General features: G+C 40.9%; 1 protein-coding gene across 8 annotated transcripts in view; it reads left to right on the top strand.

Annotated features, from left to right (window-relative positions):
* The window catches only part of ZDHHC20 (zinc finger DHHC-type palmitoyltransferase 20), an 83,043-nt gene extending 57,107 nt beyond the window's left edge, over positions 1 to 25,936 (top strand). Inside the window, exons 8-14 of one of the 8 annotated variants that reach the window (XM_062194553.1) lie at positions 2,591 to 2,626; positions 3,615 to 3,747; positions 11,592 to 11,718; positions 18,497 to 18,586; positions 20,041 to 20,114; positions 21,155 to 21,232; positions 22,650 to 25,936. In XM_062194553.1, coding sequence (XP_062050537.1) covers positions 2,591 to 2,626; positions 3,615 to 3,747; positions 11,592 to 11,718; positions 18,497 to 18,586; positions 20,041 to 20,114; positions 21,155 to 21,192 — 498 coding nt within the window. In that variant the 3' untranslated portion in view covers positions 21,193 to 21,232; positions 22,650 to 25,936. Of the gene's footprint in view, positions 1 to 2,590; positions 2,627 to 3,614; positions 3,748 to 11,591; positions 11,719 to 18,496; positions 18,587 to 19,606; positions 19,652 to 20,001; positions 20,115 to 21,154; positions 21,233 to 22,649 lie in introns of those variants that run through there. The other 7 variants (XM_062194548.1, XM_062194547.1, XM_062194550.1 and 4 more) reach the window with 7 other exon arrangements.
* The last annotated feature ends 1,065 nt before the right edge of the window (positions 25,937 to 27,001 follow it).

Raw genomic sequence — 27,001 nt, 5'->3', positions numbered from 1 at the left:
CTGGGGTCAAGTTCTGGAGGTGGAAGGAGCGAGGGCCAGAGCAGTATTGTGCAGGGAGGCAGGGTAAACAGAGTAGCACTGGCCAGCTTGAGTAACTTCAGCAGGCTCTAGAGTACAGAAAGGCAGAGTTTAATTTTAGGTCTGTCTGTTCCAACACCTAGATATTTACCACTGTAACTTGCCATTCATATAGTTACAGTTGGGAAAAACATAATTAAAGACCTGCATCATCAAGCACAGTTATATTTCCAGGAAGTATCTAATACATGTCAGAAGGATATTTATTTTTAAAAACTCACTAGGCTTTTAAAGTTGGGGTATTTAAAACCAGGTGTTAACTTTTTAAGGTTCGGCATGAGTAAGACTAGTAAAGTTGAATTTATCTTCTTCCTTTATGCCACAAATATTTATTTTGTACTTGTGCCATACAGTCTCTAGGGACTTAAAATATACAATATGTATCTGGTGGGGGAAAAAAAAAACTGTGTATTGATTTCAAAAAATTTTTGCACCAAAATAAACTTGTCTTTTAATTCCATTTTCCACAAATTTTTTTTGGAGATTTATTTTATTTATTTGAAAGGCTAGGTTTCAGGGGGCAGCGCTGTGGCCTAGCGAGTAAAGCTGCCGCCTGCAGTGCCAGCATCCCATATGGGCACTGGTTTGAGTCTCGGCTCCTCCACTCCCAATCCAGCTCTCTGCTTTGGCCTGGGAAAGCAGTAGAAGTCCTTGGCCCCTGCACCCATGTGGGAAGAAGCTCCTGGCTCCTGGCTTCAGATCAGCCCAGCTCCGGCCGTTGAGGCCACTTGGTGAGTGAACTAGCGGATGGAAAACCAACCTCTCTCTGCCTCAGCCTCTTTGTAACTCGGCCTTTTAAATAAATAAGTAAATATTTAAAAAAAAAAAAAAAAAAAGGCCTAGGTTTCAGAGAGAGAGAGATCTTCCACCTACTGATTCACTCCCCACAGGGTAGCAACAGCCAGGACTGGGCCAGACCAAAGCTAGGAGCCTGGAGCTTCATGTGGGTCTCCCACACGGTTGCAGGGGCCCAAGCACCTAAACCATCCTCCACTCATCCTCCACTGCTTTCCCAGGCTCTCTAGCAGGGAGCTGGATTGGAAGTGGAGCAGCTGGGACTCCTCGGCACAGCCGACAGTGGCTTCACCTTCTGCACCACAACACTAGCCCATCCGTGAACTTTTTGGAGTGCCCTTGAATCAGTGAACAAACAGTTCCGTCTTTGCAGAGCTAACTTTTAAACAGTTTTGAATTTTCTATTAGAGAAAGCACACACTCCACCCACTGGTTCACTCTCCAAATGCGCACAGTGACTAGGCTGGGCTCAGTGGAGCCAGGAGCCTAGAACTCTGGGTCTCCCATGTGGGTTGCAGGGACTCAAGAACTAGAGGTGGCTGCCTCCCGGGTGCCTTTTAGCAGGAAGCTAGAATGAGAAGCCAGAGCTAGGAAGAACACGAATATCTTAATGCCATCCGCAGAGCTGACTCCTGAGACATAGTGAAAGTAGATCCTGGGGCAGGTGCCGGCATCTCATATGGGCTCTGGGTTCTGGTCCCGGTTGCTCCTCTTCCAGTCCGGCTCTCTGCTGTGGCCTGGGAGGGCAATGGAGGATGGCCCAAGTGCTTGGGCCCCTGCACCCGCATGGGAGATGGGGAGGAGGCGCCTGGCTCCTGGCTTCGGATCGGCGCGGCGCCGGCCATAGCAGCCGTTTGGGGGGTGAACCAACGGAGGGAAGACCTTTCTCTTTCTGTCTCTCTCTCTCTCACTGTCTATTACTTTACCTGTCAAATTAAAAAAAAAAAAAAAAAAAAAAAAGTAGATCCTGCTAAGGGAGTGTGGCCCAGATTACAGAAGCGTCCTCATGAAGAAGGTAGGATTTGACCTGAGCCAAGACTTGAAGGAGAAGAGTGGCTGTGTGAGAGAAGAGCACTTGAGGTAGAGGGGACAGTGGCAGGTGTCCCTGGCTTGTTTGAGCAGCAGCAAGGAGGCTTCTGTAGGGGGAAGAATGAGCAAGACAGAGACTGAGGGGAAGCCCAGGAGTGGGGGCCACAAGTGACGCAAGGCTTTGGGGACTGTTGGAAGGGCAGTGGCTTAGTTACTGAGATTTAGATGCTGAGCCCAAGAGTGGTGTGCTCTAACCTGTAGAAGCATCACTGTGCTTGCGGAGCAGAGAATCGGTGGCAGGGCAAGTATTGACAGCAGCCAGCAGGCGTCATGGGCTGCTGTGCTGTGTCCCAGAGGAACAAGGGTGGTGAGAGGCCATCAGATCTACTTTCTGGCAACTACCAATCAGAAGTTTTTTAAATAATTGCTAAAACATTTTATTTTGTCTTAGAAAATATCTGTTTAACAACTTAGTGGGAACTGTGTAATTAAAGGGTACCTGAAATGTGTTTGAAAAGCTAAGTGTTCTTGTCTGCTTTCTTTTTTGTTTTGTGAGAAAATGTTTTAGATGGTTGTTAGAGAGCCACCTCTTAGTGTTACTTCAGAACATAAGGATTATGGAACCTCATGTTCAGGGTACTTTTGGATAAAAACTGGTTTCTTAATACATTGTCTCTATTTTCACAAGCTTTGCCGCAGGAAATCTACAGAGAATTGTCCAAAGGTAAAACACATCATTGCCATGACATTCTCATGCTCTCTCTGTGACATTTATAATGAATATATTCCATAAAAGCTTCCTTCACAAGATGGCAATAGAGAAGAATCACTTAATGTGTTTAGAGGGTATAGTGGTTACTTAGAAAAAGAAAGGGAAATGTTAGGATAATCTAGTACCAATAACCTTCCTTTTAGTCTGTGGAACACTTTTTAAATCAACAAAACAGCCTCTTGTTCTCTTGTTCTGGTGGGGTAGGTGATTTTCTGAATCATTTTTACTTTAAGAGCTAACATTTAAAGCTTCCCTCTTCCTTCTGTTGATAGATACTAATTTCATTTAGGTTAAAACTTGGCTTCTGAAAAATGTGTGTAGCCATAAGAAGGGATAACAGAGAAACTCTTTTCATTCATTAATATCTTTCAATAAATTTATTCATCACAATTGCAAATTACCTAATAAGGCTTTATAGAAATGAGACAAAGATAAATAAAAAAGTAGGAATCAAAGCATCTAAGGGCCTGGGTAGCTTTGCAATGGTGTTCTGAAAATACAGATTTTTATTAGAAAAATAAAACTTAAATATGACTTAGCAGCATATATAATTAAAATAAGTAAATACTTTAGCAAAGATGAAGGGAACCTTTGTGTATCTTCAATGTTGGGAAAAGCTCATTGCATAAACTTCAAAAGAAAGATGTTGGGCAGAAGAGTCCATCTTTTCATTTATTGCTAAAAGTAACGATAACATCTTTAAATGTTTAAGAGTAACTTTAAAATGACTCTTTCTAACCTCTTAGATAAGCAACCTACTTTAATAATACCAGTTCTTTGCTTTTGCAGTTGTTGCTTTGGGAAATATTATCTAATTTGTTTTATTATTCTTTAAGCCTGGGAAATTTTTGGATGATTCAATAAGATTTTAGGCAGTGTATAAGTTATTTTTTGGAGGTTGATTGTCCTCAAAAGTAACTCTTCTTTTATGTTTCCTCAGAATGAACTAACAGATACACGTGCAAAATTCCACGTACTTTTTCTTTTCTTTGTGTCTGCAATGTTCTTCATCAGCGTCCTCTCACTTTTCAGCTACCATTGCTGGCTAGTTGGAAAAAACAGAACAACAATAGGTAAGTAGGTTATAATAAATTATAATTACTGGGGCCGATGCTGTGGCATAGCAGGTTAAGCCAACACCTGCAGTGCCGGCATCCCATATGGATGCTGGTTCAAGATCTGGCTGTTCCACTTCTGATCCTGCTCTCTGCTATGGCCTGGGAAAGCAGTGGAAGATGGCCCAAGTCCTTGGGCCACTGTACCTGTGTGGGAGACCCAGAGGAAGCTCCTGGCTCCTGGCTTCGGATTGGCACAACTACAGCTGTTGCGGCCAATTGGGGAATGAACCAGCAGATGGAAGACCTCTCTCTCTCTGGCTCTCCTTCTCTCTCTATGTAACTCTGACTTTCAAATAAATAAATTTTTTTAAAATGTATAGTTACTTAGGAAAATAACCACAAATGAAGATGAAATCTATAGGACAATAGCCAGATGATAAAGAAGTATAAAGTAATTTGCATTAAAAGTAACTGTGACTGGATAAATAAGGAATATTATTAATAAATTAAAATATTTATTAAATAAAATATTCATTAATATTTCTTATTTATTTATGAAGAAAATCTGTTTCCTACATCTATATTTATCTATAGTATCTTTTGAAAAATCAGTTTATGATAGATTCAAATGCTTTATTGTGAGGCTCATTCTCAGCCAAAAAAAGGTTGGATCCTTAATTAGTTTATTTTTAGCTATAACATATCAACTATATATTTCATACATGTTGTTTACTTTTTCTCCCCACAGTGACACATTTGACTGGCATATGTTCCATATTTGAGGCCAAGGAATAGTGCTTTTGGTATACATCATTGTTTGTCTTTGTGTCAGTTGTCATTTACTAGTATCAGAATTTTTTCTCTATTTTGTTCATTCTTTAAAATGAAAATATAATGGAAGACTTCAGTAATGTATTCAAGTAATTGGACAAATATTTCCCAAAGATGATGGTGGCATTGCTTACATGAGGTGTTGGCATGGAAGCAGCATCCTATGTTATAATTGAATCTTTGTGTATCTACCAGTGTACCAGTTGGTACCATTGTTGGTATAATGTTTTGTAAGGAAGTTAAAAACCAACTCTATCTAAAGCCATGTATCTGCCAGGAGAATTGGAAGGAAGAGGTTTTAGGGAGACATTTAGATAATTTTATGTTTGGATTCCTTTAATCTTGTGTCTTACTGAGTCACCAAGTTCTAGTGGGATTCCCACATACAAATTTCTCTGGCCTTCCTTCCCTAGGTCACCCTCCACTGTTGAACTCTCATTCATTTCCATCACATCTTCATTCCTTTTCCATATAAATAAAATTGCTCCTACCTATTAACTGACTTTTCTACACTCTTCACAGAATATCCTGCTATCTCCTTACCCTGAGTCAGAAATGACAAAAAAATAGGCTGCATGCAAGGTCCAGCCCTGAAGACCTCTCACAACAGCAAAAACAGAGATTTTATATAGAAAACTGGATTTTTGTCTTTGCAAAATGAGTAAATCTGGTAATGATGGGCTCATTTTCCCCTCTGACATCTGTCAGCTGGAGCTGGCTGCTTTGGTTGGGACATGCACATTTCAGTTTGCCACGGTTCCCACCATGCCTGCTTCACCTGTTTCCTGGGAAGAATTTGAAAGGCACTTCAAGGGGACTTTCTGTTCTCTTTGAACACTCTTTTTCAAACTTCTTTGCTAGTGACCACAGTAAGAGAAGTATCATTTTATATCATGACCTGTTATATAAGTACATATTTATGAAATTATGAAAATAAAGTGGGCAAAAATTTCACAAAACATTGCTAAATTTATTCTAATTGTTTTTCCATTCCTAGTTTTCAGGCCACAAAAATTGATTCTATGGCCTATTTTAATGTTAAAATTTAATATTAAATTTTAAATGCTTTAGCATTTTAAAACCCACAGTTTGATTAACACATTGCCTTAAAAACCACTAAAACCGCTTCCTTTATTGCTTCATCTCCCACAGCCTGGGTGTTTGGCTAGCTTTCTATGATGCATTCAGTTTTTTGTTCTTTATCATTTGAGGGTATTTTATTCAGATATATCCTCTCTTTTCTTTAAGATTAAAGGCAGAGTTACAAAGAGGCAGAGGCAGAGAAAGAAAGAGGGTTCTTCTATCCTGGTTCACTCCCCAGATGGCCGCAATGGTCAGAGCTGTACCAATCCAAAGTTAAGTGCCAGGAGCTTCTTCCAGGTCTCCCACTCAGGTGCAGGGGCCCAAGGACTCAGACCATCTTCTATTGCTTTCCCAGGCCATAGCAGAGAGCTGGATTGAAAGTGGAGCAGCCAGGACTCAAGCCGGTGCCCAAATGGGATGTCGGTACTGCAGGCCACAGTGCCAGCCCCTGTTTCACCTCTTTTTTAAAAAAATATTTATTTATTTGAAAGGCAGAGAGTTACAGAGAGTGGGAGGGACACATCTTCCATCTGCTGGTTCATTCCCCAAATGGCCACAGTGGCCAGAGCTAGGCTAGGCCGAAGGGAGGAGCCTAGAACTCCTTTGGGTTTCCCACATGGGTGGCAGGGGTCCAAGTACTTGGGCCATCTTCTGCTTCTCTCCCAGGTGCATTAGCAAGGGAGATGGATTAGAAATAGAGCAACTGGGACATGAACCAGTGATAATATGGGGTGCGAGCATTGGAGGCAGCGACTTAACTAATTGTGCCACAATACCAACCACTATCACCTCCCTATAACTGTCATCTACCCATCTTGAAATCATTTGCCCACATTTAATGAGTTCCTCTATTCAACTGATTCCATTGTCCCAAATTGGCAAGTTAGTCCCTTTGATTCCAGTGGCCTATAATTCTTACAACCACATGTTGAGTCTTTTAATCCTGTAGAACTGAAGAGCTTCTGGAGATGCAGTTTTAAATTTGGGCCAGCGCTGTCGCATAGTGGGTAAAGCCACTGCCTGCAGTGCCAGCATCTTATATGAGTGCCAGTTTCAGTCCTGGCTGCTCCACTTCCAATCCAGCTCTCTGCTATGACCTGGGAAAGCAGTGGAGGATGGCCCAAGTCCTTGGGCCCCTGCACTTGCATGTGAGACCTAGAAGAAGCTCCTGGCTCCTGTCTTCAGATCAGCACAGCTACGGCCGTTGCAGCCAACTGGGGAGTGAACCAGCGGACGGAAGACCTCTCTCTCTCTCCCTGCCTCTCCTTCTCTCTCTGTGTAACTCTGACTTTAAAATAAATAAAATAAATCTTTAAAATTTTTTTGAATATTCCATTTTCTCTTTCTTTTTTTTTTTTTTGAAAGGCAGAATTTGAGAGAGGGAGGGAGGGAGAGAGAGAGAGAGAGAGAGATATCTTCCATCTGCTGGTGCACGCCCCAAATGGCCCTGATGGTTGGGACTGGACCAAAGCCAGGAGCCAGAAACTCCATCTGGGTCTCCTACATGGCTGGCAAGGTCCCAAGTACTCAGACCATCTTCCACTGCTTTCCCAGGTGCATTAGAGGGAGCAGGATGAGAAGTGGAGCAGCTGGGACCATAACCCGCTATGCCACAACACCAGCTCCTGAATATTCCATCCTTTCATCACAATTGTTTATCCTTTTTTCCCTCTTTTTTTTTTTTTTTTTTGATTTGTTTTATTTATTTGAAAGAGTTAGAGAGGTAGAGACAGAGAGGTCTTCCATCCGCTGGTTCACTCCCCAGATGGCCACAACCACTGGAGCTGCGCCAACCCGAAGCCAGGAGCCAGGACTTCTTCCAGGTCTTCCACATGGGTGCAGGGGCTCAAGGACTTGGGCCATATCATACTGCTATCCCAGACCATAGCAGAGAGCTGGACTGGAAGAGGAGCAGCCGGAACTCAAACCAGCGCCCTTATGGGATGCCGGCGCTTCAGGCCAAGGCTTTAACCCGCTGCACCACAGCACCGGCCCCTGCCCTCTCTTTTCAGTACTCTGATGTGTTTCCTTTTTTAACTCACTAAGTCTCCATTCTCCAACAGTTTTCTTCCATTATCCAGCTACCCACATTACTTGCATGTATAGTGGTGCTATTGAAAGGTGATCAAGGAAATCTGAAATCCCGTAGAAAGCATTACGGCTGCAGTCTTAAGGTCTCAGACCTCTCTGAAGCCCTCAACTCTGTCATGTTACACGATTTTAGCCAGGTTCCTCACTTACGACGCAGATTTTCCAGATTTTCACCATTCTCTCTACTCTACTCAGTTGTGAGTACTTCTAGAAGAATTAGAAGTGATGGTTTTGATTTGGATTTTTCTGATGGCTAGTGATCCTGAGCATTTTTTCATGTGTCTGTTGGCCATTTATATTTAATCCTTTAAAAAATACCTTTTCCAGGCCGGCGCCGCGGCTCAACAGGCTAATCCTCCGCCTTGCGGCGCCGGCACACCGGGTTCTAGTCCCGGTTGGGGCACCGATCCTGTCCCGGTTGCCCCTCTTCCAGGCCAGCTCTCTGCTGTGGCCAGGGAGTGCAGTAGAGGATGGCCCAAGTCCTTGGGCCCTGCACCCCATGGGAGACCAGGATAAGCACCTGGCTCCTGCCATCGGATCAGCGCGGTGCGCCGGCCGCAGCGCGCTACCGCAGCGGCCATTGGAGGGTGAACCAATGGCAAAAGGAAGACCTTTCTCTCTGTCTCTCTCTCACTGTCCACTCTGCCTGTCAAAAATAAAAAAAAATAAAAAAAATAAAAAACCTTTTCCTGTTCTGTGCCCATTTCTTAACTGGATTGTTTGTTTTGTTGTTGTTGAGTTTCTTGAGCTGTTTATAGATTCTGGATATTAATCCTGTATTAGTTGCACAGTTTGCAAATATTTTCTCCCGTTCTGTCGTTGCCTCTCCACTTTGTTGAGTGTTTCCTTTGCAGTGCAGAAACTCTTCTTACCCTTCACTTGTAAAACTTGCTACAGTGCATTCTATTTATTTATTGTTTTTAAGATTTATTTCTTTATTTGAAAGACAGGGTAACAGAGAGGAAGATGGAGGGAGGGAAAAAGAGAAAGCAAGAGACCTTCACCCACTGGTTCATTCTCCAAATGGCCACAATGGCCAGGGTTGGGGCAGGCCAAAGCCCAGAACTACATGCAGGTCTCTCAGATGGATTGTTTGGGCCTAGGTACTTGGACCATCATCCTCTTCTTTTTCAGGCTCCTTAGAAGGGAGTCAGATCAGAAGCGGAGCATCCATGACTCCATCTGGCATTCCATTATGAGCTGCTGGCATTTCAAGTGCTGGCTTAACCTTCAGCACGACAATTCCAGCCTCTGTTTATTTATTTGTTTATTCAAGAGGCAGAACAAGAGCACTCTCATCCTGTAGTTCAACCCCCAAATGCCTGCAACAGTCAGAAACCAGGAACTCAACCCAGGTTTTCCACATGGGTGGCAGGAACCCAATAATTTGAGCCATCACTGTTGTCTCCCAAGGCCTTGCACAAGCAGGAAGGTGGAGTCAGGAACGAGGCAGGAGTCTAACCCGGGTACTCCAATGAGGGACATGGTATCTGAACCATTAAACCAAATGCCCACTCCTGTATTTTAGTTTTAAATAAGGAAACAAAACTTTTCTGTGACTAAAAGGGGTCTTTTGTTAGACATCATTCTGTGTATCATTTTATACAAACAAGCTAGAAATAATGGTCTGTAATCTCCCCCTGCTTTCTCCTGTTGCTCATCACTGAAGTTCATGCTCAAGTGCTACCCCCTCCAGTATCCTCAAGTCATACATGTTTGGGCTGACTGTGGCTTAGTGGATAAAGCCACTGCCTGTGGTGCTGGCATCCATATGGGCACCAGTTCAAGTCCTGGCTGCTGCTCTTCTGGTCTATCTCTCTGCTATGGCCTGGGAAAGCAGTAGAAGATGGTCCAAGTCCTTGGCTCCTGTACCCATTTGGGAGACCTGAAAGAAGCTCTTGGCTCCTGGCTTTGGATCAGCACAGCACTGGCCATTGCAGCCATTTGGGGAGTGAACCAGCAGATGGAAGACTTCTCTCTTTCTCTCTCCCTCTCCCTCTCTGTAACTCTGCCTGTCAAACAAATAAATAAATCTTTAAAAAAAAAAAGAAAGAAAGAAAAAAGAAAAAAAAAAGACATACATGTCCCTATCCAGGCAAGCATAGGATTTTTCACCTCTGTTCTCATAGTCCACCACAACTCTTTTTTTTTTTTTAAGATTGATTTTATTTATTTAGAAAAGTTACAGAGACAGAGAGGAAGATCTTCCATCGCTGGTTTGCTCCCTGGATCGCTGTGATAGTGGGGGCCGGGCCAGGCTGAAGCCAGGAGTCTGAAACTCCATCCAGTTCTCCCATATGGGTGGCACTTGGGCCATCTTCTGCTGCTTTCCCAGGCGCATTAGTAGGATGCTGGATGGGAAATGGAATAGCTTAATCTGCTGTGCCACAACACTGACCCCTACCATGACTGTTTTAATGCTTACTACATTGTAGTTTTGTTAGACACTTTGGGAGAATTTCCTGTAGTAGTTTGTCTTTGGATACCAATTACCTTATGCTGTGCCATCAGGAACATAGAAGTTTATAAATAATGACTAAAGAATATCTTTTTAAAAATATAATTAAAGGACCCAGCCTTGTGGCATAGAGGTAAAGTCACTACCTATGATGCTGTCATCCCAAATGGGCACCAGTTCATATGCTGGCTATTTCAGTTCCAATCCAGCTCCCTGCTAATAACCTTGGAAAGCAGCAGAGGATGGCCCAAGCGCTTAGGTGTCTTCAGCTACTTGGGTTAACCAGATGAAACTGCTAGCTCTTGGCTTTGGCCTTTCTCAGCCCTGGCCATTGCAACCATCTAGGGAGTGAGCCAGTGGATGGAAGATATCTCTGTCATTCTCTCTGTCTCTCTCTCAAATAAATCTTTTAAAGTGGTGTGTATATAAGCTATATTAAACATAACCTTTGTCAGAGTTTCAGTAATATTAATTGTTTTGACATATTATTCCATATGGTTGATGAAAGAGTAAATGGGGCTGGTGCTGTGGTACGGTGGGTTAAGCCACTGTCTGCAGTGCCGGCATTCCATATGGGCACCAGTTCGAAGCCCAGCTTCTCCACTTCCAGTCTAGCTCCCTGCTAATGTGCCTGGGAAAGCAGCAGAGGATGACCCAAGTGCTTGGAACCCTGCACCTATGAGGGAGACCCAAATGAAATTCTTGGCTCTTAGCTTTGGCGTGGCCATTGAGGCCATTTAGAGAGTGAGCCAATGGGTAAAGGATCGTTCTCTCTCCTTCTTTCTCTCCCTCTCTCTTTGTAGCTCTGACTTTCCTTCTCTCTTTGCAGCTCTGACTTTCAAATAATAAAAATAAATCTTTAAGAAAAAATAATTATGGGCCGGCGCTGTGGCGCAGTTGGTTAATCCTCTGCGTGCAGCGCCTGCATCCCATATGGGCGCCGGTTCTAGTCCCGGTTGCTGCTCTTCCAGTTCAGCTCTCTGCTGTGTCCCGGGAGGGCAGTAGAAGATGGCCCAAATGCTTGGGCCCCTGCACCCACGTGGGAGACCAGGAGGAAGCACCTGGCTCCTGGCTTCGGATCAGTGCAGCTCTGGCCGTTGCAGCCATTTGGGGGATGAACCAACGGAAGGAAGACCTTTTCCTCTGTCTCTCTCTTTCATTGTTTGTAACTCTACCTCTCAAATAAATAAATAAAATCTTTAAAAAAATAAATAAATAAAAAGAAATAGCAAATATGCTATTTTTTCCCAAATGAATCTCAGAAATTTATCTTTTAATTTCTACAAATAGTTAAAAGTTATAAGTTTTTTAATGTTAGAGATATAAGCATGAAAATGAGTACCTTCTATATTTAATTATTAATAATTAGATTTTTATGTATATTTATTTTTAACAGAATCATTCCGTGCACCCACATTTTCATATGGACCAGATGGAAATGGTTTCTCTCTTGGATACAGTAAAAATTGGAGACAAGTATTTGGTGATGAAAAGAAATATTGGCTGCTTCCAGTATTTTCAAGGTAATTTACAAAATGCAGATCTCAGGAAATATGAAATCTGTGTTCTCTCTCTCTGGTTAAATATTTTAACATTCATAGAATATACAATGACATTCTAATGGGCATTTAGGATGAAAACTCAGAATATCTTGATTTTATATAAAATATTTTACTTTTTCTTTTTTATGTAAGATAAAGGGAGTCTTTGAACATACGTATTTAAATGGAAAGTAGAAAAATAAATTTGATTTATAAAAAGTAAGAATCACCTTTTTCCTTCAAAATGAAAATAAGTTGTTTAAAGTAAAAACCTACAAGAATTTATATGTATTAGCTTCACAAAGATTCCTTTGCAGATTTCATATGCACTCTATTATCTTCAATCAAAGAAGACAAACGCATAATGTAATTTTAATTCAAGTGTGAAAGAATATGTATTCCGTATGATTCATGGTTTCCATGTCTCCCTAGTTCCCAGCCATTTTAGGCCTTTAAACTGCCAAAATCATAGAGAAGGAAGATTATTTTAATTCAAGTGATGTATTTTCATGAGGTGTTGGCAGGTTTTCATCTTAATTAACTGCCTTTTCTTTTTGTCTGAAACTGACTTATTTTGCCTTCATTTTTGAAGGACATTGTTGTGTGATATAGAATTTTAGATGTTGCATTGTTGTCTTTTGGCTTTTTTTTAATGGCAAGTTAATGATCACACATATTTTTACCCTCTCTATATATAAAATATGTCTTCTCTCTGGTTACTTTTAAGTCTTTTTGTTTATCACTGTTTTTCACACAATTTGTCACATACTTTGATATAGTTGGATTGGTTAAGATTCTTATATATGTTGTTTTTATAGCTTTCATCAAATTTTAAAAACCTGTAATTATAATTTTTCATTCTGTGGTCTTCTCCCCCTGCCGTTACTGTAGGAACTCCAGTTCTACATGTATTAAGTTCAAAGTTTTGTACAGCTCAGTGTTGTACTCTTCATTTTTGTTCAGTTGTTTTTGCACCTCATTTTGTGTGGATTTTATTGCTGACTTTTACAATCTGTTCTGTGTTGTTTCTCGATTGTCTCATGTATTCCAGGTTTTTCCACTCCTACTGGTTGGAACACCAGACTATTTGTTTTGAAAGCTGCTTTTTTTTTAAGATTTATTTATTTTAGTTGAAAGTCACAGTTACACAGAGAGAGAAGGAGAGGCAGAGAGAGAGGTCTTCCATCCTCTGGTTCACTCCCCAGATGGCCACAACTACCAGAGCTGGGCCAATCTGAAGCTGGGAGCCAGGAGCTTCTTCTGGGTCTTCCACATGGGTGCAGGGGCCTAAGGACTTGGGCCCTCTTCCACTGTGAAAACTATTTTCTCTAAACAGAGAATCCAGATTTGACAGGGTGTTTTTGGGGAGGATGGGGGGGTCCCTTCCTTTAAAAGACTTTATTCCGTTATCTTCTGGTGTATCTTGTTATTGACAAGTCAGACTCACTCTTTATTCTACTGTTGGTAAATTGCTGTGCCTTATTTTTTTTTTTTTTTTTTAAGATTTGACTACTTTTTTTTTTTTTTACTTTTATTTAATGAATATAAATTTCCAGTGTACAGCTTATGGATTACAATGGCTCCCCCCCCCCATAACTTCCCTCCCACCCGCAACCCTCCCCTCTCCCGCTCCCTCTCCCCTCCCATTTGCATCAAGATTCATTTTCAATTCTCTTTATATACAGAAGATCAATTTAGTATAAAGATTTCAACAGTTTGCACCCACATAGAAACACAAAGTGAAACATACTGTTTGAGTACTAGTTATAGCATTAAATCAAAATGTACAGCACATTAAGGACAGAGATCCCACATGAGGAGCAAGTGCACAGTGGCTCCTGTTGTTGACCCAACAAATTGACACTCTAGTTTATGGCGCCAGTAACCACCCTAGGCTGTCGTCATGAGTTGCCAAGGCTATGGAAGCCTTCCAAGTTTGCCGACTCTGATCATATTTAGACAAGGTCATAAAAGACAGAGTGAGGATAGTAACCAATGATCCTAAGAGTGGCATTTACCAGGTTTGAACAATTATACAGCATTAAGTGGGGAAGAGGACCATCAGTACACACAGGTTGGGAGTAGAGCCATTGGTGGTAGAGTAGAGGTTATGATTACAAAGGAATGAGGCCCAAGTGCACTAGACAGGGCCTAGAACAAAGGACAGAGTCATTATTAGAGGAGCTAAGCAAGGTGCTGTCTAAGCTACAATTAAGTTTTTTGATTGAGAGGCAAATAGAACCTGATAGAAGGGGCTTGATAATAATCTGGTGGGCTTTAGGCCTTGTAAATTCAGAGGCCCAGACCTATCAATCTCTTCACATGGGGTATATCCTAAGGGAGGTGTGAACCTCCTAGGGGAAGGCACTCTGTTGACTTTCATTACTTGGCTGTCCTGGGAGGAGAGCTGGCCAGGTAAAGGCAGGTGGCATCTCTAACAAGAAATTTACAGTTCTGCCTGCAATGTTGCTGACCCTACTTGACCATCCCCTCAGCTGCAGTGGTCCCTTTGGAAGTTGGGCTGAGTGAAGGGCTTTTCAGCTTAGAGCCAATAAGATCTGTGGCTCTGACCTGGGCATCCTTCGACTCCAGGGCAGGTCCATTTCCAGTGATCCAACTCTTGGCAGAGCTGCCAGGGCTCTTCACAAGCTGACTTCTGCTGAAGCCCAGGCTTACCACATTGAAAGCCACTGCAGTGGACTGGCCTGTTTTTTTTTTGTTTTTTTTTTTTTTTTTTTTTTTGACAGGCAGAGTGGACAGTGAGAGAGAGAGACAAAGAGAAAGGTCTTCCTTTGCCGTTGGTTCACCCTCCAAAGGCCGCCGCAGTCGGCGCGCTGCGGCCGGCGCACCGTGCTGATCCGAAGGCAGGGGAGCCAGGTGCTTCTCCTGGTCTCTGATGGGGTGCAGGGCCCAAGCACTTGGGCCATCCTCCACTGCACTCCTGGGCCATAGCAGAGAGCTGGCCTGGAAGAGGGGCAACCGGGACAGAATCTGGCACCCCAACCGGGACTAGAACCCGGTGTGCCAGCGCCACAAGGCGGAGGATGAGCCTATTGAGCCACGGCGCAGGCCTAAGATTTGACTACTTTTAAGATTTCATTTTTGTCACTGGTTTTAAGCAGTTATTTGGTGATTGTTCTTTAGGCTGGCTTCTTGGATCTGTGAAATCTATAATGATCAACAGATCTGAATAATTTTTTATCCATTATATCTTCAGGAATTTTTCTGCGTGCTTCCCTCCTCTCATCCACTCGCTGCCAGCTTTACCAGTACTCAAACACGTGTCTGTAAACTGCTTGGTAGTGACCCACAGGTCATTGCCACTCTGTCCTTCTCTCTCCCAGCCCCATCTTCATTTCTCTTTGCCTCAGTTTGGTTAATTTCTACTACTAAGTCTACAAGTTCACTGACCACTTCTTCTGTAGCACTTAATCTGGTGGTCAGCCCATCTAGTATGTTTCCCATTTCAGGTATATTTTCAGCTCCAGAAATTAATTTGGTTCTTTTCTTAATACCTTACTTCTCCTTTTATAATACCATTTTTTCTTTTAATTCATGGACATTTAAAATTGCTGTTTTAGTCGTCTTTGCTAACTTTTACTGAAATTGATAACTTTTTGATTCTTTTCTATTGGCTTTTTTTTTGTTTTGTTTTCCCTTAGCATTGGATCACAGTTTCTGCTACTTCTCTTGTCTAGCAGTTTTTGACTTATGCTGCACTTTTCGTTTTCTTTTTCATTTGCGTGGCAGGCAGACAGACAGATGAAAGAGAGCTCCCATTTGCTTGTTCACTTCCCAGTTGCCCACAACAGCCTGGACTGGGCTAGGCCAAAGTCAAGAGCTAGGGACTCAGTTCAAGTTTCCCACATGGGTGGCAGGAACCCAACCACCACTGTACTTCCACATGTCGCTTCCCAGGGTCTGCAGTTGGCCAGAAGCTGGAATCAGGAGGTGGATTTGAGAATCAAACCCAGGCACTCCACTATGGGATCAGGGTGTCTAAGTGACATCTTAACCACTAAGCCTAAACACCTGCCCCTGGGTGTTGGACATTTTGAATGATCCTTGTAAGCTGGGTATCAATTTTATTGTCTCCTTTTAAAGAATGTTGAATTTTGTCTGGACAGGCAGTTAAGTTACTTGTGTTTCAATTTCTTCTTTTTGAGACAGGTTTTAAGCTTTATGGATTAGATCCAGGGTAGCATTTTCACGAGGGCTAGTTTAGCCCTGCAGTAGGGGGCTCTCTACCAATTCCGTGCACTCAGCTAGATCTTTCTGCTGTGACTGGTCAGCTTTGACTGTTTTGTGGGAACTCTATGAATTGTACATCTTCTGCTTTCCAATGTTTTTCCATATTCACCAGCGCAGCCTCGTATTCAACAAAAGACTCGAGGACAACACTGTACAGATTTATGTAGTTATTTCTCCGCATATCTCCCTATTTCTCAACTGTGTCTCCGATGTCAAGGCGCCTCAGAGCCTCCTATTGCCCACCTCTGTCACCTCGATTCAGTGTGAGATCCCCTTGCTCTGCTTGGCTCCCTTCCAGTGCCAAGGTCCCTGCAGAAAGCTGGCATTCACTCCGCTTGTTCTCCTTCTCTCTGAGATCTATAGTTCTGTGTTACCTATTTTGAAAACAGGTTTTTCTCTACACTGTTCAGTTTCTGGCTATTTCCATTGACATGTAACTTTACCATTCCATTTTGGCTGAAAGTAAAAGTCCTTATCATATGCAATTTTGGTGTTTGGTTTAAAATCTGAAAGTATGGGACGGGTGTTTGTCCTAGCAGTTCAGATGCTAGCTAAGTCCCCCACTTCCTGTGTTGGAGTCCCAGGATTTGATGCCTGCTTATGGCTCCTGATTCCAGCTTCCTGCTGATGCAGACCTGGGAGGAGAGGTGATGGCTCAAGTCAGTGGGTTCCTGCCACCCACGTGAGAGACCTGAGTTGAGTTCCCAGCTCCCAGCTTTGGCTCCCCAGCTGTTGGGGATATCTAGGTTATGAACCACTGGATAGGAGTGACATGAATTACTGGTAATTTATTCTCTCTCTCTCTCTCTCTCTCACTTGCTCATTCTCTGTGTCACGCTCTCTATATCTCTCTCTCCCTTCTCTGTCCAAATGTACAAATTTTTTAAAAAGTAAAATAAATAAGACATGAAAGTAGGAGCAGGTATTTGGCCTGGTGGTTAAGATGCCCACATTCCATTATCAGAGTGCCTGGGCTTAATTCCCAGCTCCGATGCCTGACTCCAGCGTCCCACCAGTTGCACACCTTGGGAGGCAATGGTGTTGTATCAAGTGATTGAGTTCCTGCTACCCACATGGGAGACCTGGTTTGACTTCCTGGCTTCTGGCTTTGACCCCAACCCAGCCCAGGTCATTGTGGACATTTGGGGGTGTGATCCAGCAGATAGGAGCTCTCAGTCTGTCTCTCTCTCTCTCTCTCTCGCAATCTCTCCCTCTCTCTCCCTCCCTCTCTCTCTCTCTAATAAAAAATAATTTTAAAAAATTTTAATGTGAAAGTAAGGCGGGGCTAGCACTGTGGTGCTGCAGGTTAAGCCACTGTCTGCAACAGTGGCATCCCCTATGGGCACAGTTCATGTCCTGTCTGCTCCACTTCTGATCCAGCTCTCTGCCAGTGTGCCTGAGAAAGCAGCAGAGGATGGCCCAAGTGCTTGGGCCCCTGCACACACGTGGGAGGCCCGATGAAGCTCCTGGCTTCTGGCTTCGGTCTGGCCCAGCACTAGTTATTGTGGCCATTTGGGAAATAAACCAGCAAAATGGAAGATCTCTCTTCTCGTTCCTCTCTCTCTGTCTCTCCCTCATGTGCTGTAAATCTGATTTTTCAAATAAGTCTATTAAAAAAAAGACTTGTGTTGGCTGGCGCCGCGGCTCAATAGGCTAATCCTCCGCCTGCGGCACTGGCACACTGGGTTCTAGTCCCGGTCGGGGCACTGGATTCTGTCCCGGTTGCCCCTCTTCCAAGCCAGCTCTCTGCTATGGCCCGGGAAGGCAGTGGAGGATGGCCCAAGTGCTTGGGCCCTGCACCCCATGGGAGACCAGGAGAAGCACCTGGCTCCTGCCATTGGATCAGCGCAGTGCGCCGGCCGCAGCGCGCCTACCGCGGCGGCCATTGGAGGGTGAACCAACGGCAAAAGGAAGACCTTTCTCTCTGTCTCTCTCTCACTGTCCACTCTGCCTGTCAAAAAAAAAAAAAAGACTTGTGTTAAAAACTCTTAAAAAAAAAAGGGGGCATACCTGTGCTCTTTTAAACTGTAAACTTCTGAGAGAGGTTTTCTTCTCTTTGTTCAGTGCTGTTTCATTCATGATTAAGACAGTACCCGGAACCTCATGGACGTTCAGTAAATTTTTGTTTTATGAATGTTGTTAAATGAATAAATATGTGGAGCTTACATCTTTCAATCTGAGCCTGTATGCTATCTGAAATGATTAAGCAGATCAGTTACCCAAATATTTGAATACCTGTGTTTCACAAGTTAACAGGTATCATAATCTTAATAAGCATGGAAGACTTTCTTTCTAAATATATGTAAACTATATAAAAGAAAGGGGTTTATGTCTTCCATGGTAGAAATAACCCTCTAAAATTAGAAATCTTAGAAATTATTCTCTAAAATGACAAGTTGTGATAATTTCTTTAAGCTATGACTCTGAAATACAAGTGTTAAATTTGACTACTTTGATTAACTTAATACAAATATAATTTAAGTCATTGTTGATATTTCCTATGATGTAGCTTGGGTGATGGTTGCAGTTTTCCAACCCGCCTTGTGGGGACGGATCCGGAACAAGCTTCTGTTGCAAACCAAGATGAATTTCCCAGAAGGTGTGCTTCTTGTCCTTACGTTTTTCAGTGTTTATTGTAAAACAAACTGTAACATGTTAGATGTACTTATATTTTAGGTAAATGTAAAGGTCATTCAGCCAGCCAACATTAACAGAAAACAAATATTCTCTTTAAATTTTTTAATGGAGGGTTAATGTGTGCATATAGGATAACCATATTTTTTGATCATCCCCAAAATATTACTTTTGAGAAAGGAAAGAGAATGCTTATCTAGTCAGTGTGTTAACCGTTGAGCCAAGACAATCACATAAAACTGAAAATGTCTACTAAGAGCATCTAAATATGCTATATCTTCCTAAGAGCTAGGATATTCTCTCAGCATTTTATTACATTGCTTTATATTATCAGTTACATGTTTTTAAAGAAATCAGTCAATGTACTGATCACTCTTTTATTTTAAAATCTATCTGATAAATAGATTTAAACTGCAATGTCAATAATAATAAGATTAGAGAATATGAATTTTTTTCTTATTAATTCATCTGTCTTGGAGGAAATTTTCTCAGTATTGTCATGGCAAACAGACTTTCACAAATTCAGCAAAATAATTTAAATGAAATTTTAAAGAAGCTGGAAATATTTCTGTCCAAGTAAAGCAGTTGAGATACATTTGTTACAGAAATAAACCATAAGGGAGGAAGGATTGTAAAGTCCAGGCTAGCCTACTAATATTGGAAGAACACAGGCCTTAGAATCTACAGCCTGAGGTGTTGAGCCTTTGAGCTCTTACATTTATTACAGTTCTAAACAGGTCACTTAAACATCTGAGATTCATTTTCTATCTCTAGAAACCAAGAGAATGATACCTATCTCCAAAGGTGGCTCTGAGAGTCCAGATCATATACACAAAGCACTTACACAGTGGTTGGCCCATAATGAGGACCCAGCAAATATTATTCCCTTTCCTCCTCCTTTCCTTTTTCTGTTCCTTCCTTCCTGGATCTCTTAGCTAGAAAAAATAAGTCTACGCTGAATCACTGAATCATTTTTTCCCCTTAGATCTAAACTGCAGAGGTAGAAAGCAGAAAACTTGGGAAATGACAGGTAATTTTTTTGTACTGGCCACAGACATAGATCCTCACCTGTCCTCGCACTCCCTTATGGCTCCTGATTAACCTGTTATGAGCATTCAGACTGGCCTCTGAAGCTTCTTTTCTGTTGTCTAATTGTTTCCATTGGCAGTGTTGAAGTGTAGATCCCTGGGTCTAGAGAGCCATTTAACGGGGGGTTGTGGGCATAGTGTTCTTTGGAAGATAGTTTCTCATAGTGCTGAGATCTCATGAGTTGCCCTCACATATTTAGGAGAAGGAATACTAATTTCCTGCTTATTAATTTATTAAGTATCTTGAATTGAGCACTAAGCTATATACTAAACCGTTTGATCCTCTTTTCAGTAGTGGCTCAAATCAACCTTTTCCTATCAAACCACTTAGTGAATCAAAAAACCGTTTGTTGGACAATGAATCTCAGTGGCTGGAGAACGGAGCTGAAGAAGGCGTCAGATCAGGTAATAGTTCTCACTTGAAAACACTGCTGCTTCTGGTTCAACTGCAAATCAACAGATTTAGTAAATGCGGAAAAATCAAAATAATGTGATACTAAAAGTTACTAAAACATGTTAAACTTTTTAATAAATACTAGATATAGGGTGTTTGTGTTCATAGGTAGCTTCTGTGGAGAAAGAAGGCAGAGGGGGGTCTGATGCCCAGCGATGGGATTTATTCTGTCAGCTGACTTTCGTGTTACCCATCCACACGTTCTTCATCCACATGCTGAAAGTTCCTTAGGCATTGAGTGTTCTGAATGTTTTAGTCAACATTATTCTTTAGAGGTTAGCGTTTTCTTAGTTGAAAATAATTTTTGAAAAACACTGTCCTCTTGCTGCCTTAGCTAAAAAAGTATACTGAATATATTTTAACCTTTTATTGAAGACTCTTAATCATTTCATGAATCATGGATTCATGGAGTAATTGATCATACTGAAGTGGGAGTTTTCAGGGTTTGCGGTATTGTGTAGCCGCACACTTAGCATTATATTACAGCCTAAATACATCTGAGGTCGTTCTTAATGGTAATAGTGGTAACACTGTCATCATCATCTTGCAATGCACAAAAAGGATCTGAGACATTCCATTCAGTTTGTACTAACCCTGGATAATAAAGAGCTTGCTGTGAGAATTTGATTGTGTTGACCTTTTAGCAGCATTTAAAATGTTCTCTTAATTTATTATCTTGGGCCCTTCATTAAGATCATTAGACCCCTTGCATAGGATGAAGGCAAAAATTCATTTTGTAGACTTTTTAATTATTGCTGCTTAACATCTTTAAAGCCAACGAATATCTTTATGAGGATAAGCATCAAAACCAGGCCTTTGACTCCTGATGCTCTGTACGCACTTCTGGGTTTTAGAAGATAAGTGGTAAGGACTGTAATCCTGTTTAGTGTTTTACTTTGTAGTCGTTTTCACTGTAATCAGTTTTACCATTTATCCAAAAACTGAATACTTCTCTTTTTTGTCATGTCATGGTATAATTGTGTGCTTACAGGGACAAATAACCATGTTACAGTGGCAATAGAAAATTGAGTACCTCTTGTTCATAACTAACCATTTGAATAGGAGCAAGGTAAGACAGTATAAAGGTAATTTTCTTGAACAAATGTAGTTTATATACATATCTCATTGTCTCAAAACAATATGCCATTCTATTTTTTTAACCTTTCAGTTGTATCAACAAAAGTAGGCAATGCAGGAGAAACTGGAAGATGACATCTGCTCAAAGTCTCATTTTCTTACCACTTGTACAATAATGTTAGTGAATATTTGCTGGTAGATTAATGGAAAAACTAATAAATAGAGTTTAAGATGGGTGCTTGGACAATTAACTTGTTCAGCATCTTATTCATTCATTCAAGAATAAAAAGGGAATTTGGCCACTATTAAAAAAATTGCATCCAGAGAAGAGCGGCTAATATTAAAGGCTTAGACAAGCCCTGCGATTCATTGATGTTCTTGGTTTGTGAAAGCTCCCACAGCAGAGCACTGCTAACCGAGACCACAGACGTGCACGAGGATGACGCATTCACCGGCTGCCCATTCCTCAGTGTCAGGGCTATACCTCAGGAGGGCTCGATATCAGCAGGCAGGTCCTTACAAGACCTGTGTCCAGAGTTAGAATCAACACCTAGGACAGGATCGATCCCTGTGGGCAGAGTGAGCTGAGTCTGAAGAGAAGCTGAGAAGCTGAATGTGGTGACCATGAGTCAGTTTCCTGCCCCGGTGAACTGTGACTGTGGTCCTCAGTCCTGGTTCTGCATTGCTTCTTAATGTAGGCGGAATAATGTGATGCTTGTGGTTGTTGAGTCTCCTCAGCTGAAACTCCTCCAACAGTTGCCATGGGAACTTCCTCAGGCCTTACCAGCAGTCTTAGAACAGTGTAGGTGGACAGCGTGGCTCCTCAAGCGAGGACTGAGTCAGCAGCCAGGGAGGAAGGACTATTTAAGAGCAAACACAGCAGGTTAAGCTGCTGCTAGGATGCCCACATCCCGTATCAGAGTGCTGGTTTGAATCCCAGCTACAACTCTTGTCATCTAACTCCTTACAAATACATCCTGGGAGAGAGCAGATGATGGCTTACATGGTTTGGCCACTGCCACCCACATGGAGACCTGGATAGAGTTCTGGGCTCCTGGCTGTTGTGATATTTGGGGAGAGAACCAGCAGATGGAAGATCTATCTCTCTGCCCCTCCTTTCTTTCACTCTCTCTCATTCTCACTGTGTCTTCAAGTGGATGAAAAAATAAACATTAAAAAAAAAAAACACCCCTTTTAAAATACTCTTGTGGATGCTTCAGGGAAAGAAGAAAGTCAGTGATATCCCCTTAATGCTTTCAAATTATTTATTATTATAATATTCATAGTATTAAAGAGCATATTTCCTGTCTTGTTCTATTAGCAACTTTATACTTTAGCCCACAAAACCATTTACTATTTTGAGAAATAAAAACTTAAGTTTTAATCAGTAATTGTTTTTATTTTTATAGGTATTTAAACACATTGTGGACTATTTTCAATTTTATTTGCAAGAAAATGATCAATGGGATGAGATAATTGAAATATAACAGAAGATATATTTTTAAAAAAGGAAGCCTTTGTACAGTTCGCTGGATCTACAGAAGCCCTTCTCCAGAGCAGAACGATGCCTTAATCCTAAGTGTCCATTTGTGCAGCACACTCACAGCGACGGAAGTGACTTAACTTTTACTTTGGAAATAACGCTTACCTGTATGAGATGCTATAATATGAGCTATCACCGCGTGTTAACATGGCATACTTACTTTCCTGATACCTGAGTTACATTATTAGAGTTGTTTCCTAGTATCCATATACATTTTCACTCCTAAAACACAAAGTAAAAACTTAAGTACTTCTAGGGCAGATGGTGGCGGAGAGTGAATAATATCAAAATTACTGTTGCTTGTACTGTATAAGGAAAAAAAACTTTTTTTTAATTGGGTATTTGCTAATTTATAATTACTGTTTTATACTTTTCAACATTTTTAATAAAGTTTTTTTTATTTTTGGCTATAAAATAACAGAAGGATTCATATACCTAAATGTAATCATTTAGAGCATAGAACATATTGGTATAATTGACTTAGTTAAGAGCATTCATGTAACCATGCAATGTTGTAGTATGTGCCAAAGGCTTAAAGGAAACTTGACCGTTTAAGAAATATTTTGGATCCCCTCTGCTTTTTAATTATATTTGGTTGAACTTTCAGGAGTATTTGTATGGGCAGGGAATGACAAAGGCACATGTGCTATAGGAATATTGGACACAATGTGAACAGGTGGAAATGGCTAGAAGAGAAGCCAAGGGAAAGATAGGAGGTATATTGTAAGCTGTTAAGAAATATTTTCAGTCCTAAAGTTATTTAGAATAAAGCACGCTATGGAGATGACTTTCAAATTTCAATTTAGATAATGACAAAAAATTACTTTGAAATTTTTTACAGTAATCTTTTAACAGCTTAACAGTGACTTGGGATGCAACTTGAGCTAGGGAAAAAACTATTTAGAATAATATGATCAGAAATGTTACTTGTCCTTTATATTGTTTCTCTCTCTCTCTCTCTCTCACAGACACATACACACACACACACACAACGATTCACTGCTTCCAGTAGGTGGGTAAGGAGAAATCTTACCAGCATCTCTAACTATTAAGGGTTAGTTTCCTTCTTGTAAAATCAGATTACAGGGGGCAAGGGGCTCTGGAATGAGTTGGACTGGATGACTCCTAACATGCTGTGATACCTAATTTTGCAAAATAACCTCACTTTTCATTCACCTAACAAACATCCTTGAAGTACTATCCATATGTCAAACAACATACTAGGGGACAGCTCTGTAATTTCCTAATGTAGCATAAACTTTATAATTGATACTCTGGGTATAAAATTTGTAGAATTTATTTTATTTCCATTGGCTAATCTATTATTAGGTTTTCTAAAAGTTATTTTTCCCCCATTGAACTGAAGGTATGTGTTAGCCTTGAAAACATAGTTTAGGGTCTGATACTATGGATTCTCTCACCTTCGTTTCTTTACTATGAATCTTGATTCTAGAAGCTCAGACTGAGTGAAGAAATAGCAATTTCCAACCAAAATGTCAATTCAGTTTGGCAGTCTGTAAGTTACAAGGACACAGTAAATGTCTATAAACAGATTTGACTACGTACAGAAACACCTGGTACTTTTTGTGAGTATTGTTACATTTAGATCAAAGAATTTGCATGTACCCAGCTAACAACTGCGGAAACTTAACTTTCTCCTTTAACCTATTCAGGCACCTTTATGGTATTAGAATCTTTCATGATTCTTTTCATTTGTTATTTAACATCATCTTTAATAGTACAGTTAAAACCTTTTCAGAAATGTTCAATGAAGCACTCTTATTTTAGTTACATTTGATTTAATCTAGAGCCAATATTTTGCTGCATTCTTAATAATGTTTAGCTAAATTTATTCATAATGACTGTTTATCAAGGGCCTACAAATGGTATGGGAATCAGGGAAAGGCTGCCTCTTTGGTATTTCAACTGGTATTGATTCTTGCTCTCAACTATTTGGTGGGAAAAGGTCAAAATGAAACCCTGTCAAAATTTATAATTGCTATCTTTGGTCTTCAAAAACTTGAACATTGGTGACAATACTCAAGGAAAATGAAGTTGAATTTCAGGTCTAGCCATTGCCATTAAAAAAAAAATTACACAAGAGACTTAGTATACCTGGGTACAGACTTACTTGAATACTCAGTACCTGAGGCATCAGACCAATATCACTATGCCAAACCAAAGAGCAGCTGTAGTGTATTAGTTATTAAAAATGAACATGTTTACAAAGTTAGGTTTCATCTTTACATAAGGGTGATTTTTTTAAAACTTTTTACATATGTAGCTATAAATGAGTTTGACTCTAAGGTTAGTTTAAATCAAATATTCAATGTTTACTTGAACTTCTATTAGAAAGCAAATTTTGACAATGTTTACAGGATTGTTTAAAGATTATCTGACATGTGAGATTGCCATTCAGTTATCTTTAAAGCAAATGTATTTTAAGGGCTTAGTGTTAGGACCTGCCTGTTTTGGGCACTGAATAGACAGTAACTTAAAAATGTATTTCGCTTATGTTGTTCTCAGACTGGCACTGCTATCAATGGAAAGTATTTTTAACTAAACTGTTATTAAGAAATTAATCATATTTTTGCATTTCAGCCAAAATAAAGACCATATCTAATAATCAGTTAGATACAAGTAATATGTAAATCTGAAATCCATATATTTCATATTATCTGCACTGTATTTTCCAATTTAAATTAAAAATACAATATAGAAACAGAAAGGTTCATATTTTTCTAATCACTTCACTCTATTATTTTGTTGGATTACATAATGAAGCAAGGAATTGTATTTGTATTAACAGATTAAGAAAGCTATTAGTTGTTTATTATATATGAGCATGGTTATAGAGGAGTCCATGCCCATTTAAAAGAAAGATGGACAATATTTTAAAGGGAACTTTAATATGCTTTTATATAAACAAATTTGAAATACGGTTTACTTTGGTTGTCTTTACTTACCAAGTACCACCAGCCTTCTGTTTTTTTCTCATTTGTGTAATCGTCAACCATGACTTGATGTTAACTCTGCTTTGTCTTTCGGATGACCTAACCTACATTAACATGTATATAAAACATTTTCAACCTTACTTCAAAAATCATAACTGATCACTTTATTAATAAATAAAAGTAAAGTCTTGTATTTGAACCATTTTTGTTCTGGTTATAAAGAATGAATTACTTTTGATCAGTGTGGAAATCTGGTAAAATCGTGTTCGGTTAGAGCAAGCAATTGGCTAATAATCTGGGGGAACCCACCTCTCCAGCAGGTAACATTTCAGTCAACTAAATTGCACTTTAGTTTATTCAAAACCTAAAGAGTTTAGCCTTCACTGCATATAGTTTAATTTCAAAAGCCACTTTAGGATCTTGAGTCACTGTGAAGTGTTTGAGTTGTGGTTGCTAAAATGCTGAATAACAGATTTTATCTTGTATAGAATTCTTTTTTTTTTTTTTTTTTTTTGACAGGCAGAGTGGACAGTGAGAGAGAGAGACAGAGAGAAAGGTGTTCCTTTTGCCGTTGGTTCACCCTCCAATGGCCACCGCGGTAGGCGCGCTGCGGCCGGCGCACCGCGCTGTTCCGATGTCAGGAGCCAGGTGCTTCTCCTGGTCTCCCATGGGGTGCAGGGCCCAAGCACTTGGGCCATCCTCCACTGCACTCCCTGGCCATAGCAGAGAGCTGGCCTGGAAGAGGGGCAGCCAGGACAGAACCAGCGCCCCGACCGGGACTAGAACCCGGTGTGCCGGCGCCGCAAGGCGGAGGATTAGCCTAGTGAGCCGCGGCGCCGGCCTATAGAATTCTTTTATGGCATCTCTGTCCCCAGTTCCCTTTCAGAGGGGTACAGTTTTATTAGTGAAGCTGCTGAATATGGAAGGCTTGAGGTTGAGCTGTGATTCTCACTGTTCGGGCTAGTAATATTTCACAATATTTGCAAGAACCAGGAGAGGTTATAGAGATGAAGCAACCTTCTCCCAGACAAATGGCCAAAAGGCTGACTGACACCAAAAGAGTAGAACAGATGACATCACATTGGCCTCAGCTTTTGTCATTTTTTATAGGCTGGTTTTTTGAGAACCACTCTGGCAGAGTAGAATCATGTTGGCCTCTTTTTTTTTTTTTTCCTATTAATATGAAAAGTGACACAAGAAGGAGAAAGAGATCTCCCATCCACAAGTTCACTCCCCAAATTCCTGCAACAGCTGGAGCTGGGCC

Source organism: Lepus europaeus, chromosome 6, assembly GCF_033115175.1.
Source record: "Lepus europaeus isolate LE1 chromosome 6, mLepTim1.pri, whole genome shotgun sequence".
Classification (NCBI taxonomy): domain Eukaryota; kingdom Metazoa; phylum Chordata; class Mammalia; order Lagomorpha; family Leporidae; genus Lepus; species Lepus europaeus.
The sequence above is the reverse complement of the archived record's forward strand: the minus strand, read 5'-3'. Positions and strand labels throughout refer to the sequence as shown.